This window comes from Helobdella robusta (genome assembly GCF_000326865.2).
Source record: "Helobdella robusta unplaced genomic scaffold HELROscaffold_50, whole genome shotgun sequence".
Taxonomy (NCBI): Eukaryota; Metazoa; Annelida; class Clitellata; order Rhynchobdellida; family Glossiphoniidae; genus Helobdella; species Helobdella robusta.
Window position 1 is genome coordinate 743,817 of NW_008705255.1, and position 16,502 is coordinate 760,318.

The window sequence follows — 16,502 nt, forward strand, 5'->3', positions numbered from 1 at the left end:
CAATGAAATGTAGATTTGTGGTTCTGAAGAACCGTCCACAGTTACTGATAAAAAAATATCGTTCCAATCTTCAAAATATCGCTCGTTTATTTCATCGTCATCATTCATTAGGAGTTCGGTTAGGACGATTGACACGACAACAGCGGATCTATTCCACCTCTCAATCAACTTTATGATTTTGTTTTTCCTACTGAAATCTTCGCAACCAAATTACACCCGTCATCATCGTGCGGACCGTAGTTTTCAGGATATTTAAAATACTCGACCAAATAATCCAAATTCGCAAAGTTTTCTTTGTTTAGTTGACTGAATGTCGACTGTTCATCAGGCAAACACGAAGATTTCATGTAAGAAACTGTCGTGTACTGTTTTATTGGGCACTTTAACTCGTTAGCCACGCAACTGACGGTGAGGTTCAACAAATTAGTCGGATATTCGTTATCGTCGACGTAATGAATCGAAGCACTTTTAGCGTAACAGAACGGCGTGTAAGACCCAATACCGGATAATGGTTTCGAATTTTTCGAGCTTACTGGACTGAGAAACGGTCCTTTTTCACCTTCCAAAATTTCAGTTAAACTATAAATGGTTGTGACATCATCTAAAGTTATCTCCAAAAATAAATTTTTCAAATCTTGAGGTTTTAGTAAATCGACTTTGTTCAAATAACTCGAAAACGGAGGTAACATATATATTCGGTAAATGCAACTGCAATTCGTGTCGTGGAATATTTTAACTTTATTTTTGTCGTAAGTTAGATGAAATGAAAAATCCGGAGCTAGAGGATGGGCTGTGTCCGGATTAGCGCTGATCATCTCGGAATAAAATGCTTTTTTAAATCTTCTAGGAATTCGCTAAAAATGGTAAAAACTACCGTAACCATGAATGAAGTTAGAGACTTTAGGCAGACGTACTTGATCGTCTAACGACGACATTCTAACGACGAATTCTGGCTACTGAAAGTTAGTTTTACGCACTCCTATCGAATTCAACAGACTTAATTTCCATATCATTCATAATTTTTTTTAATTTTGCTATTTTAATTACAAAAATAAGGTTTTCTAACTAATCAAAACCAAATCTTCTATTCATGCTTAAACATAAATTAGCTTAAGTTAGCATTGATTAAAGTAGCACCCTAATTTACGGAATGGTTGTTGGTATAAATTTTCGTAACTGTTGGAGCTGGGCGATTAGTTTTAATTTTGTCGATCATCCGATTTTACTGTTAGTGAGGATGTTTTTCATTTTAGAATATGCATCTATCGTCATAGCTATCCTTCGTTTGATATCCACATCCCATTTACAACCTGACGTAATCAGACTCCCGAGATAGTTGAAGCTGTTGACTTGTTTTACCTGTTTTACTATTAATGATTATGGAGCAGATCTGGGCGGTTTTGCTTTTACTAGTAACCATGCACTCTGGCTTATAATAAATTATCATAAATTAGAGAAGCTCTAAATTTAAATGAAATGGATACAACTGATCGTCTAACTTGGCGCAAAAAGTTGATGGCAAAGAAAACAACGTCCTACCTCGGGAAACCGGGTCTCTGGGCGCTAAACGAAGATTGATTGATAGGGAAGTTCCGGAATATTAAACCAATTTTTAGTACTTAACTTATTAAATTTTTATTATTGCATCAAAACTTCTTGGAATAGGTCATTATTGTGTAAAAATATGTCTATTACGTGTCTCAAACCCTGAGACACGATTTACCAATATTTAATTTAATTAGTTATTCGTTTATTTTTATTTATTACATGACTGACCAGAGGGACCACTTACCCAGCCCAGAAAAAAAAGAAAATAATTTTCAATTAAACAAAATGGCAAATAGACGAATGAAACATTAAAAAAAAATCACGTTATAATCTTGAATAACGAAAATGTCTTTGCCTACCTATAACTACATACGCACAATCGATCAACCAACAAACCAATTAATCAATCAACCAACCAATCATTCAATGAATGAATCAATCAGTCAACCAATCAGCCACCCAATCAGTCAACCAATCAACCAACAACGTCGTTGTTGACCTGTTGAACTTTCATTGATTTCGTAACAAATTATTCACAGTACCGAAGGCCGATTTTTTTTTCAAAATTGTTTTATTTAACTTTCTTTGACTAACTGAAACAGAGCTTCGAAATTTTAGTACAAAAAAATGAAAAGTTATCTCACAACAAAATGCACATAGCAAAAAATTTCCTACGAATGAATGGGATGAATGAATGAATGGGATGAATGAATGGATGAATGAATGAATGAACGATTGTATGAATGAACACACATACCAATGAAATGACAAAATCTGTCCATTGTAACTTTAAATACCAATCTTTAAACCATAAAAAAAAAACCATTTTAATAAAATAAGTTAAGTGCTTAAAGTATTGAAAAAAAATTAATAACACAAGATAAATAATACAAATTTTTTTAAAAATATATAAGAAAAAAAACTACAAAACCAATTAATTTGTAAAAACTCAAAATTGCAATCTTAATTATTGTTATTTTTCAAGATCATTTTATTATTAATTATTATATTATATTTTAATAATCAACTATTACAATATAAATATTAATTTTTGAATTATTATTACTACTAAAAATTGTTCCGAAGTTAATAATTGCAGAAAAAAATCTATGGAGTTTTTGCAACGTTGAGTATCTTTTATCGTTGACAAAAAAAAACGTTGACGTCATTCATTCTGGACCACCCCTCTGAAAAAAAAACTTTTTTTTGTCACAAATGGCTACCTAACAAACACCTAACAAAACAAATTACTAAATATTTCTACAAAACTAACAACTCCAAACAATATTTACATAATTAGTAGCAATGTAAAAATATTTATTAGGACTTATGTGTAAATGTTGGTAGGATTATAAACTTTAAAAAATACCACCCACCAAAACGTAATCAATTTCAACTTGATCCAAAGGTCTCCGTCTGAATCTCATTGAAAGGGTAGACTCGGGCAGACCGGACCCCCTTGCTGTTTTAGCAGACGCCGATGAAGATGGCTGCTTGCTCTGCTGGGTTGCCGCCATTGCTGGGGTGATTAGTGATAAGGTGAATGAATTATAATATTATATTATAATGTATCTTGTTAACTGACTGTATTTGTGTTATTAATTATTGTTATATATCATTGGGTGAAAAACCATCCTAGTATTATAAAATTTAATTTTATTTTGAGTTTGAAATAATATTTTTAATATATGAATAAAATCTACAATCACATATCTACAAAAGTACTATAAAGAGTGCATCCTTTATAATACAACACAATATAATTCCTAACATATACATACACATTATAGTACACAATAACTGATAACAGAGTACATAAAAATCATTTTTAATAATAAAAACAAATTTTTTGGCTTTAAATTTAAAACTTAAAATCCTAACTTAAAAAATCACTATACGATTATAATAATGACATTATTTTAACCATCATATTAAAATTGAAAATTGCATGAAAGGTTATTTCAATTATCTTCTGAAATACATTATAAATGATCGTGAATGAATGATAGTTTAACTTAAATAATGAAACTTGTTAAATAAATCTATAATTATAATTCAAAACAGACCGGCAGCGGCCAAACGATTAGGAAACTTGATCAGGGGAATGTGCTTCGCAACTGTCTAAGATGTTTAGGAAGAATTTTAAATAATTTTATTTTTTTTAAAAATAAAACAAATTAAAAATTAAAAAATAAAACACTAAACCTTGAAATAAAATAATTTTAAATGCATTAAAAGTATAATTTCACTTCACCTTTATTATTCCCGAAGTCGCCATTTTTAAAAAACATATGAAAGTAAATTGATGTCATAAAAAGGGATGGCCGTATTAACAAATAAATCACGAAAAATCCGGATTAGATGAACATAAAAATTATTGCCCTTGAGAGATATAAAACCTTTGAGAAATATAAAGACATTGCGTGAAACTTTTAATGATATGTACTATATCTTAGTTACTATATTTACCAACTATTAGAAGATCTTCGATAAATTATTGATGCTATATTTGAGATATAGGTACTGATAAATATAAATACTACATATATACTTACAAAGTATGATTACTGTACGGTGAGAATCAATAATGTTATAAACATTTTACAGGTGTAGTTAATAAAAAAGCATTGTAAAAAAAGCTTAGTATACATAATTTGGTAGGGTCAAAGTTAAATTTAACAAAATCCCTTTTTTGATTAATTTTAAATGTTGTTTTATTTGAAACAGTTTCATGTACGAATTAATTTTAAGATCTTAAATCGAATGTCCATTTTAGGCACAAATTTTATTAAAACTTCAAAATATGATTATTTAATCCAGCACTGTATTTAAACGACAGGGCATATTCAATTTAAAATCCCATGATTTATAACGCACGATTCAACATAGTAAAGTAAAATTGATGACTAAACAAACATGTAAATGTTTAAAAAGATGTGCTCAGATGTGATAAAATGCAATCAAAAACACGCGCATTGAAAATATACAGTGTAATTAAATGAATGAATGAATGAATGAATGAATAAATGAATGAATGAATGAATGAATGAATGAATGAATGAATGAATGAATGAATGAATGAATGAATGAATGAATGAAAACAGAAACTATACACGCATTCATTCGGTAATGGAGCACAATGTATATGATATATCGTTCCAGTCTGAGAGCACTGTTAATTGAAAATTAAATTCATTTGTAGTTTTTCCTGAATCTAAGATCGGTAAAATAATTGAATCTTCTCTTAACGAATAATCGCTATTGGTCGGTCCAATTGAGAATAGCCACTCAAATGTGTAGCCGTTATAGTTCACAAGGCACTTGTCGTTCCACTGATACAGTTTGGAGTAATACTTTCGAGTAAATACGAGTTTCGAGTCGGTGGTAGAAGGAACTATCAACTGAAATTTAATATTCGTTAAATTCTTGAATGAAAATCCGCAAACGTTCTTCTCTTCAAAGTTGTGCTTTGAATCGCCAAGGTACTTCAAAGAATCGAATCGAAAAAGTATTGGAGTTGTTGAAGATTTGAAACTATGTGAAGCTAGTGATTCGTCCTCACAAAATATAACATCATCGCAATATTTATATTGAACATTTTTCGAATGTTTTTTGAAATAATAAAATGGAGTATAAACGAAAGATGTTTGTAACGATGCTTCTAAACTTTTGTACTCGGTGAACGTTAGTTTTCTTGCTTCTTTGTAATATTCATCTTCATGCGTACCTTCCATGATAAACTCGATTGAATCGTCGAATAGAACCGGATCAAAAATATGGTGTCGGTAGCAGGACCAAGATTTGCCAGTAGTTTCTTTATTTTCAAATCCGTACGGAACACCAACGAATGCAAACGAAGTATTTTCTGCACCAGCAAACCCATGAGAAAAACTGAAATAATCTTCTAATCCGGTTCCTCTGACTCGTGGAGACTTAAAACCGTCGATATAAATGACCGGATCGGCTTGCAAGGCCGCCCATCTCTCTATCAATGGAGCGTCCAGTATCGGTTTTAGATTATTTATTTCTACAGCAAGACTAACCAGATGTCCCCAACCGCCTGCTACCGACAAAACTTCGCGCCATCTCTCCGTTTCTCCAGAATGAAAGACGTTGTGCCCGTACAGGTGTCCCGTTTGTTTCTCGTCATAAAAGTTTTCATTTTCGAGAACTTGATAACAGATTTTCTTCTTTTTTCTTATATCTTCATTCCGATATTCTAAATTAATTTTTATGTCGTGCCAATAAGGAATGGGTAGAAAGAAATATCCGACCTGCAAAACGTCCCAAGTAAGTGTAGAATTGAGATTGATTAAATAGTTACATCCTCGGTAAGACCTCCCGTAAGGCGCACTAATGAATTCAGTTTTAAAACCTTTTGTGACGAAGACAACACCCAATGAAATGTAGATTTGTGGTTCTGAAGAACCGTCCACAGTTACTGATAAAAAAATATCGTTCCAATCTTCAAAATATCGCTCGTTTATTTCATCGTCATCATTCATTAGGAGTTCGGTTAGGACGATTGACACGACAACAGCGGATCTATTCCACCTCTCAATCAACTTTATGATTTTGTTTTTCCTACTGAAATCTTCGCAAACCAAATTACACCCGTCATCATCGTGCGGACCGTAGTTTTCAGGATATTTAAAATACTCGACCAAATAATCCAAATTCGCAAAGTTTTCTTTGTTTAGTTGACTGAATGTCGACTGTTCATCAGGCAAACACGAAGATTTCATGTAAGAAACTGCCGTGTACTGTTTTATTGGGCACTTTAACTCGTTAGCCACGCAACTGACGGTGAGGTTCAACAAATTAGTCGGATATTCGTTATCGTCGACGTAATGAATCGAAGCACTTTTAGCGTAACAGAACGGCGTGTAAGACCCAATACCGGATAATGGTTTCGAATTTTTCGAGCTTACTGGACTGAGAAACGGTCCTTTTTCACCTTCCAAAATTTCAGTTAAACTATAAATGGTTGTGACATCATCTAAAGTTATCTCCAAAAATAAATTTTTCAAATCTTGAGGTTTTAGTAAATCGACTTTATTCAAATAACTTGAAAACGGAGGTAACATATATATTCGGTAAATGCAACCGCAATTCGTGTCGTGGAATATTTTAACTTTATTTTTGTCGTAAGTTAGATGAAATGAAAAATCCGGAGCTAGAGGATGGGCTGTGTCCGGATTAGCGCTGGTCATCTCGGAATAAAATGCTTTTTTAAATCTTCTAGGAATTCGGTAAAAATGGTAAAAACTACCGTAACCATGAATGAAGTTAGAGACTTTAGGCAGACGTACTTGATCGTCGGCCATCATTCTAACGACGAATTTATCTGCTTTTAGCCGCCATTTATTTTTTAGTTCATTTTCGGCGGCAAAATGTTCAGTTGTAAAGTTTTTAAAACGGGCTAATATTAAAAACACAGTTACAAGAAATAAAATGGCAAATTTTAAATACCATGGCCGTGAGAATAACTGTCTGAAATAATGTTTCACTAAGTCTTTCAAACTTAATTGCCTATTTATAATAAATTCCATTTTTATTACTTTTTAAAAACTATTCGGACAAATTTAAAAACCCTATTCAATCCAGGTGGGTTGTTGTTAAAAACGAAAAGGTAATCTATAAAATTAAATTTTATTTTAATTCAAAAAATAAAAATAATTAATAAAAATTACTAAAAATTAACATCCTGATTCTAAAATAATTTTATTACCTGCAAAATGTTAAATTTTACATTTATTTGAAATTAATGATATTTATTATTTAAGTTAACTTTTACTTTCTTTATTGTCGCATTAAAATATTGAATATTTGAACCTACCGCCAATTTATCGTTCGAGATTCTCCTCAGGTTTTTCACTAATTTCATCTTTAGCTCGTCCGTGAAGAACTTCTACTCAGTAATTTTCAAATTTTTTACAATGTTATTCGTATTTAAGCGAACTTAAATTTTCCTTTTTAAATTTTGAAACTAACAAACTTCAAACGAAAATGGCGGAAGCGAGAAAATAATAAAATAAATATAAATAATGAATAAACTAAACATTAAAAACTTCCCCAGGCATGAGCGGCCAGCCGTCGATTGATGACTATGCGAAAATCGAGAAAATAGGCGAAGGAACATATGGCGTGGTGTACAAAGGCAGGCATAAGGCCAGTGGCCGATTTGTGGCCATGAAGAAAATTAGGCTGGACAGTGAAGAAGAAGGAATTCCGTCCACTGCCATTCGTGAGATCTCCCTCTTGAAGGAACTTGTACATCCCAGTATTGTTACGTTAGTGTTTTTTCGTGGTAATTAGTGTGTAATGTAATTGTAGTTAGTGTTTTTTATAGTAATTAGTGTAGTTGTAATTAGTTGTGTGTGTGGGTTTCTAAGTAGTTCATTGTAGTTTTTTGGAGACAGATGTTTGATTGTAATAATGGCTAGTTGGTATGCATTGTTAGTCTTACTATTATTATTAATTATTAAAAAATTGAGTAAAAATATTGGTGAAAAAAGTCGTCTGTTGGCCAGTACATTGTGCCCAAGCAGGTCGACTATTTTTCCCCATATAATTAATCATGTATATATATTATTTAAATTGCAATGAAATGAAAATGACCACTCCGTTCGACAGGCTAGAGGAGGTCTTAATGCAAGAGGGAAAGTTATATTTAGTCTTTGAATTTTTATCTATGGACCTCAAAAAGTATTTCGACTCTTTGCCCATTGAAAAACTCATGTGCCCAAATCTGATCAAGGTATAAGGAGGAGGAGGATGATGATGATGATGATAGTGATGATTGTGATAATGATGATTAAAGTGGTGATGATAATGATGATGGTGTGGGGGTGATGGTGATAATGATGATTAAAGTGATGAAGATAGCGATGATAATGATGATCCCCAACGACCACCCACTAAATACCACCACCTCGCACTTGCACAGAGCTACATGCAACAAATCCTCGAAGCCTTATTATTCTGCCACAGACGTCGAATCATCCACCGAGACCTCAAGCCCCAAAACCTTCTGATCGACGCCAAGGGAATGATCAAGCTGGCTGATTTTGGCCTGGCCAGGGCTGTCTGTATTCCCATGAGGGCCTACACCCATGAGGTTAGTAGGCTTGGGGGGAGTTCATTAATGAACAGAGGGATTTGAAAATTTGGTTTGGAATGATTTTAGAGATTTAGAGAATTTAGAGTTAATTAGTAGTTTTGGGGTATTTCAGGATGGAGTTAAGACTAAATTACAATTAGATATGTTCTTTCATTATTACTGTTATTATTAACATTATTATAAGGAATATATCTAATTAGTAATTTAGGTACCTAATTTTTACATGTGGTTGATAACTTTGGAGTTTTTTTTTATGGGGTCCAGGTGTAAATAGTTTGTATAAATTAAAAATTTGGCAGATTGGAAGTACAATATAGGAGCGCCTCTTTTTTCTATTTAGTTATTTCATCGCTTTAATTTACACAACTATCTTTGTCAGCATCGTCGTCGTCAATGTTTTCATCATCATCATCAACATCTTCATCACCACCATCATCATTTCCGTGAACCCTTTCCAGGTCGTGACCCTGTGGTACAGAGCCCCAGAAGTTCTTCTAGGCTGCCCTCGATACTGCCCCGCCGTCGACATTTGGTCTGTTGGCTGCATATTTGCCGAGATGGCCTCGAAGAAACCCATCTTCAGGGGAGATTCTGAGATCGATCAGCTCTTCAGGATATTCAGGTTTTTTGGTTACACATACTCTTCCAGACCCACCCACACACACATAGACACACACACACGTACATAACATATGCACCCACCTACACAGGACCCTAACGACCCCCACCGAGGAAAACTGGCCGGGGGTGAGTGAGATGCCCGACTACAAGGCCACTTTCCCGTCATGGAAGGTCAACAATCTGAGGCAGGCTGCCAAATATATGGATGATGATGCCCTTGATTTGTTGGAGGTGAGTGAGTCATGGTGATGATGATGATGGTTATGGTGATGATGATGACTGTGATGGTGATGGTGATTGTAATTGTGATGATGATTGTGATAGCAATACTGATGATGATAATGATTGTGAGGGTGGGGTACCTTTCGATCGGTCCATCAACCTGTCAATCATTTTTTCCAAACCGACCAATCACATCGCAGGGTATGTTCATATACAATCCAACCAAGAGGATTTCAGCGGTCACGGCTTTGAAGCACAAGTACTTTGATACTGATGTGCACATGAAAGAGAACCAATCTGCAAGGGCTAACTTCTGATTGGTTGATTGATTGGATTACTGGCTGAATGATTGGTTGGTTGAGTTGAGTGAATGAAGGAATGAATGAATGATTGAGTGAGTGACTGTTAATTGAGTGAGTGAGTGATTGATTGCTTTGTTGTCTGTTGGATTAGTTGGTTGGTTGATTGACTAATTAATTTTTTTAATTACTTAATTATTGTGTCTTCATTTTTAAAACAATAACAGCTCATTATCGATTTTCCTATTATTATTTTTATTATTTTTGATTGATTGAATGAATGAATGAATGAATACAAGAATGAACGAATGAACGACAAACGTTATATATATAACATCATCTTTGAACATTTTCCATTATTAACATTGTGAAACTTTTACATTAATGTCCTTTCTTTCTCTCCTTTTTATGTATATCCTCATTCTTTTTGTTTCTTCTCTCTCTCTCTCTCTCTCTCCCTCTCTCTCTCCCTCTCTCTCTATAAGCTTCTTTTCTTTCTGCATTGCGTTTCTCTCTCTCCAAAATATGCAACACTTGATAGCTAGCTGCGTCTTTATCATTAATTTAAATTTAACTTTTATATTTTTAAGGCCGCTCTTTTTTCGTAATAATTAAATTATACATATAAAAAAATAAAACATTTAGTTTGATTTCTTAAGAGAAATTGTTTAATTAATTAACTAATTTATTAACTAATTCACTACATAAGCTATTAATCGATCAATCTCTACTCCTTTTCTTTCCACCAAGACCAAGAGGTAAAAATTCATTTGCTTAACTAACTAACCAATTTCTTGGGCATACTTGTCATACTTATATTTCACTGATTTTTAAACTGAAGGCAACCATAGTGAAACTCGCCTATAATAATTATAATTATATATAGATATATATATAATTAATTATATATATATATTTAATTATATTTTTACAATATTCTATAAATCTACCGAATGTTTGGCGTTAATATGTTAACATATTAACGCCAAACATTCGGTAGAATTTATAGAATATTGTAAAAATTATGGTCTATTACCAACATATAATTATATATATATAATTATATATATATACATATATAATTATATATATATATACATATATAATTATATATATATATACATATATAATTATATATATATAGTAGTTATAGCTTCAGTAAATGTAGATATATTATTATCATTATTATTGTCATTACTTATGTGTTTACACACACATACACACACACACATATATATAGGTGTTTATGTCGTAATATTAAGAAGAATTATTATGAATTATTTTTTTTTTTAATTATTATTTTAACACTCAATATGCTGATTCTTGACATTTTAATGGCAGATACTTTTGATATTAGCTAAGCCATGGACAGAGACAAACAGACACACACACACATACATATATATATATATACATACATATATATAAATATGAAAGAAATTGATGTCTGTATATGTGTTTGTTTCTAAAGCAGGAGAAATAATAACTCGAAATGTTTTTCCATTTTTTGCTTGCGTGTATTTCTTAAATAATTTCTTTTTATGTCCATTCCGTTCGTTCGTTCGTTCTGTGTGTGTTTATAATATTAAATTATTATTATATTATTATTTTTTTATTTTCATTATTATTATGGAAGTAAGATGAGCCTTTTTACCCTATATTTTGTAAAGAATTAGAAGATGAATAAATATACTGAATACAAAGTGTTTTAATGTGATAAAATATATATATTTACATATATAATGCGGAGTGAGGGAGTTCATTTGGCATGGGCCTCCAAGTTTTTGGGGCTTTTGAGACGTAATTGAAGGGCCTTCGATAAAGGTGGGCTACTTTTTTCATTTTTAGTTTAAAACTTGTGGTTTATTTGCCCAGTGTGTCGGGTTGATCATCTTACAAGAGATTAACAAAATTCTGAAAAGTATAGTGAAAGAAATTCAACTGAGACGATTGTATAAACACCTGAATGGAATTATTACCCAAACTCGGATCTCAAATCGAAATCGGTATAACATTCGAGTAGCAAACCGATTGTAGCGAATAAGTTCTAACGCATCTCTATATTATAATCATATGTTACTATATTATGATCATATGGTATGTATATTTATATATAAATTATTATATAAATTATAATGACAAATGTAAGTAAACAAATCGGAGGAATTTTAATTTGTTTTATATTTATTTGATAAATACTACTACTACTAATAATAATAATAATAATTATAATAACGAAAAGAATAATTTTTTGTCTGTTGATTGTTGAAGAATTGAACTCTAGCTAGCTAGGCAGATTATTTGGTCGGAGTGTGTTTGAACTGGTTTTTAATTTACAATACTGCACCTACCACCTAACTAATTATTACATACAATACTTCATCATATCATCTCTAGCCATACAATACATAAAAAAGGCATACTCACAAACGAATACAACACATACTATTACATTTTCATTACAATCATTCATTATTTCATTCATTCAATGTTCAATTCAATCTGTCAGTCATTCATTCATTCATTCGTTCGTTCATTCGTTCATTCATTCAATTCATTTATTTATTCATTCATTCATTTTTTTCCATTCAATGTTCGATCTGTCAGTCATTCATTCAGTTCATTCATCATATTCATTCAATTAAACAATTTTTAATGTACAAAAAATTTGAGTTTAATTTGGATACGACTGTGTTTTGTTTGTGTAGTTTGTGATAGATAGGTGATACAATATGATGCAATACTACCATACCATACAATACAACTTATATATATATATATGTGTATGTATGTATGTATGTGCACTGTACTTAGTACTGCATGTTTTTGTATCTTGTGATATACAGGTGATACAATACCATACAATACAACATATATATGTGTATGTATGTATATATATACATGTTCACTGTACTTAGTACTTTAATGTAATTTAATGTAATTGTACTGCTGTAGTGATGTTTTTCTTATGATAACTTGTTACATTAACATTTATTACATCATTACATTTACATATTATTACAGAGTGTTGTATTGGAACATTGAGTGAATACACTTATATAATTTTATTCATTGCACAGTATTTTGACCAGCATGAGCCAACCATATTCAGTGATAAAACCAACAGTATTATATATACTTCTGATATATACAATATATATATATATATATATATATATATATATATATATATACACCCATATATATATATGATTATAAAATAACACACATACTCACACAAACACACATATTTATTCACACACGCACACGCACACACAAAAACATACTTAAGGGCAAATATTGTGTTTCAGTATTCAATAGAAACGTCTTAATTAGCTTAAATAACTTAAAGCAAACCTTGGGACCATATTTACACATGCATACATACATGCATACACGCACACGCACACACACACGTAGGCACGCACGCACACACACATATTTGCATACACAAACACGTTTGGATATGTTTGTTTAGCTTGCTTGCATATGTTATGAGAAAGAAGATTAATTTTTGTATCTTGATTAATTTTATTTCTGAATTTCTTTTGTATAATTTGTTATAAAGTACAATTTTTATGGAATAATAATTAATAATTATTACAATTATTTACTATTAATTTATTTAAATTTATTTTTAATTCAAATCAGAAGGGAATTTGTCTTCAGTTTAAAATGGTGAAATTGTTTAAGAGAGTTAAGTCATTGAATTCTTGTAAGCAAAAATCATTTGATAATGCTACTACCACTACTACATGTAGTAGTATAGTAGTAGTAGTAGTAGTAGTAGTAATAGTAGTAGTAGTGGTAGTAGTAGTACTAGTAGTAGTAGTAGTAGTAGTATTAGTAGTAGTAGTAATAGTAGTAGTAGTAGTAGTAGTAGTAGTAGTAGTAGTAGTAGTAGTAGTAGTAGTAATAGTAGTAGTAGTAGTAGTAGTAGTAGTAGTAGTAGTAGTAGTAGTAGTAGTAGTAGTAGTAGTAGTAGTAGTAGTAGTAGTAGTAGTAGTAGTAGTAGTAGTAATAGTAGTAGTAGTAGTAGTAGTAGTAGTAGTAGTAGTAGTAATAACAATTAATAATTATTGGAATGATGGAAATATATTTGGTGAATTATTTTAGAATTATGGATATAATACTTTTCATTCATTTATTCATTCATTCATTTATTCATTCATTTATTCATTCATTCATTTATTCATTCATTCATTCATTCATTCATTCATTCATTCATTCATTCATTCATTCATCGATCCATCCATCCATCCATCCATTTATTCATTCATTCATTCATTCATTCATTCATTCATTCATTCATTCATTCATTCATTCATTCATTCATTCATTCATTCATTCATTCATTCATTCATCCATTCATAACTTTTCTGAACCTATATTACTATTCCGTAATAATTTCCTGTTGACAATTTCAAACAGTCAGCCAGTCGTCTCGAAGCAGAAGAATATCGTCAACAAGCTACACCACTACGACCGCTACTACCACCACCACTACCACCACCACTACCGCCACCACTACCGCCACCACCCCCAGCAGCAACAACAACAACACCATCTCAGATCCCAAAATGTCGAACAGTAGTTTAGTCATACCCGTGGCACTCTGGGGCAAAAACCCCCCCACCCATTCGATAACCTGCCTGCTCATGACAGCCAATCAGAAGCACGTCGTAACCGGGTCCAATGATGGACAGCTATGCGTCTGGGACGTCGATTCTGATTGGACGGTGGGCGGAGCTTATGAATTTTTATTATTTTTCTTATTATTACAATTTCTTCATAGTGTCGCCACGATAATCTTTAAGCTTCGGGCAGACGGTATTCGAATCAGGTCACGGCGTGATAACAGCGCGAAACATGGCAGCACTTCTACTGCCTGAGCTACAACTCGCCTAACTCAGTCATTCATTCTTTAAACCATTTCGCCGACCAGTTAGGAATGTTAATTAACTGGTAATGGGTGGTAATAAGTTGATTATGAATGTTAATTAGCTGATAATGAATATTAATTAGCTGATTATGAACGTTAATTAGCTGTTAATTAATAATTAAGATGTCAGCCCGAATGGTGTTGTACGGCCACTCGTCGACTGTTACCTGCTTGGCAGTCGCCTCAACTACCACTACTACTACCGCCAAAAATAATAATAACAATAATAACAACAATAATAATGTTGATAATAATAACATTGGTAATAGTAATGATGTTAAAAATGACGACGATGATGCTGATGATCAAAGTGAATATGATGTTGGCGAAACATATTTTGTTAGTTCCTCTGATACTGGGTTAGTTATGATGATGATGACGATGATAATGATGACGATCGTAAATGACATCATCATCGTCATCATCACCACCAGTGAAATATGTCTGTGCTGTTGGTTGTGATGGTGATGATGGTGACGATGATGATTGTGATGATGGTGAAGATGATGATGGTGAAGATGATGATGGTGAAGATGGTGATGGTGAAGATTATCTTCATGATGGTGAAGACGATGATGATAACGATGGTGACAACCGCAAATGACGTCATCATCATCGTCGTCGTCATCGTTGTAAACAGAGAAATGTGTCTGTGGGATATTTCGGATGGTCGCTGTATGGAGAGTATCAAGTCAAACTACATACACACCCATTTACAGGTTTGATACTGCTGCAACTGCTGCTGCAACTGCTGCTGCTTCTTCTACTACTACTACTACTACTACTGCCAATACTACTACTTCTGATGCTACTGCGGCTACTACTATTACTATTACTACTTCTATTTCTGCGCACACACACAGATACATACAGTTATACACACACACACAGACACACACACACACACAGACGCACACACACACACACAGACACGCACACATCCATACAGAATTATCAGCTGTTACAGTCCCGTCAGAATAGTTTGTTATGTAACGGCTTCTATTCAGATATTTTGATTATGGATCCATTGAGGTACCTCTGAGTGAATGAGTAAATTAATGGATGATTGAATGGATGAATGAATAAATGAATGGGTGCATGAATGGGTGAATGAATGAAGAAATGAATGAATTAATTAATTCAGGGGTGGGCAAACTACGCGAAGCTATTTTATGTATGCGGCCGGCCTAAAAAAGGAGCCACAAATCTTAAAAAATTCCCCTCTGGGTCGAAAAAATTTGCTATTTAAATACATTTGTGGCCCTTCAAAATATTTCTCAATGCGGTCCTCACAACAAAAAGTTTGCCCACCTCTGAATTATATTTAATTATCGGATGAATGAATGAATGGATGGATGGATGAACGAATGGATGAACGAACGAATGAGTAAATAATAACAACAACAACAGCAGCAGCAGCAACAACAATGACAACAACAACAATAATAATAGATTGACCAGAAGTTTGCCCACCTCTGAATTATAATTAATTAATGGATGAATGTATGAATGAATGAATGAATGAATGTATGAATGAATGGATGAATAAATGTATGAATGATTGGATGAATGAATGTATGAATGATTGGATGAATGATCGGATGAATGAATGTATGAATGATTGGATGAATGATCGGATAAATGATTGGATGAATGATCGGATGAATGAATGTATGAATGATTGGATGAATGAATAGATGGATAAGCTCATGAGTGAATTATTAAATGGATAGATAGCTAATGAATG

The 16,502-nt window shown here is 32.5% G+C and overlaps 4 protein-coding genes across 4 annotated transcripts; 2 read left to right on the top strand and 2 right to left on the bottom strand.

The window, feature by feature from the left end:
• Nucleotides 1–170: 170 nt before the first annotated feature.
• On the bottom strand, nt 171–3,837 carry HELRODRAFT_193452 (hypothetical protein; the record flags this gene model as incomplete). Its single annotated transcript, XM_009027740.1, has 4 exons — nt 3,803–3,837; nt 3,615–3,669; nt 2,925–3,067; nt 171–854 (listed from the first exon to the last, which is right to left on the bottom strand). The coding sequence occupies exons 1-4, from the start codon at nt 3,824–3,826 to the stop codon at nt 171–173; spliced, it is 906 nt and encodes a 301-aa protein (XP_009025988.1). The 5' UTR covers nt 3,827–3,837.
• A 399-nt stretch (nt 3,838–4,236) lies between these two features.
• HELRODRAFT_193453 (hypothetical protein) lies at nt 4,237–7,142 on the bottom strand. The gene is made up of 2 exons (XM_009027741.1): nt 4,585–7,142; nt 4,237–4,548 (listed from the first exon to the last, which is right to left on the bottom strand). Exon 1 carries the CDS (start codon nt 7,098–7,100, stop codon nt 4,668–4,670), a length of 2,433 nt encoding a protein of 810 aa, XP_009025989.1. The 5' UTR covers nt 7,101–7,142; the 3' UTR covers nt 4,237–4,548; nt 4,585–4,667.
• Nucleotides 7,143–7,372: 230 nt separating this feature from the next.
• HELRODRAFT_185958 (hypothetical protein) lies at nt 7,373–10,433 on the top strand. The gene is given in 8 exon segments (XM_009027742.1): nt 7,373–7,466; nt 7,628–7,841; nt 8,185–8,308; nt 8,498–8,668; nt 9,130–9,293; nt 9,382–9,523; nt 9,715–10,293; nt 10,308–10,433. 6 exon segments carry the CDS (start codon nt 7,630–7,632, stop codon nt 9,829–9,831), a joined length of 930 nt encoding a protein of 309 aa, XP_009025990.1. The 5' UTR covers nt 7,373–7,466; nt 7,628–7,629; the 3' UTR covers nt 9,832–10,293; nt 10,308–10,433.
• Nucleotides 10,434–14,393: 3,960 nt separating this feature from the next.
• HELRODRAFT_86242 (hypothetical protein) lies at nt 14,394–15,480 on the top strand (the record flags this gene model as incomplete). The annotated part of the gene is made up of 3 exons (XM_009027663.1): nt 14,394–14,552; nt 14,879–14,932; nt 15,325–15,480. 3 exons carry the CDS (start codon nt 14,394–14,396, stop codon nt 15,478–15,480), a joined length of 369 nt encoding a protein of 122 aa, XP_009025911.1.
• Nucleotides 15,481–16,502: the final 1,022 nt, after the last annotated feature.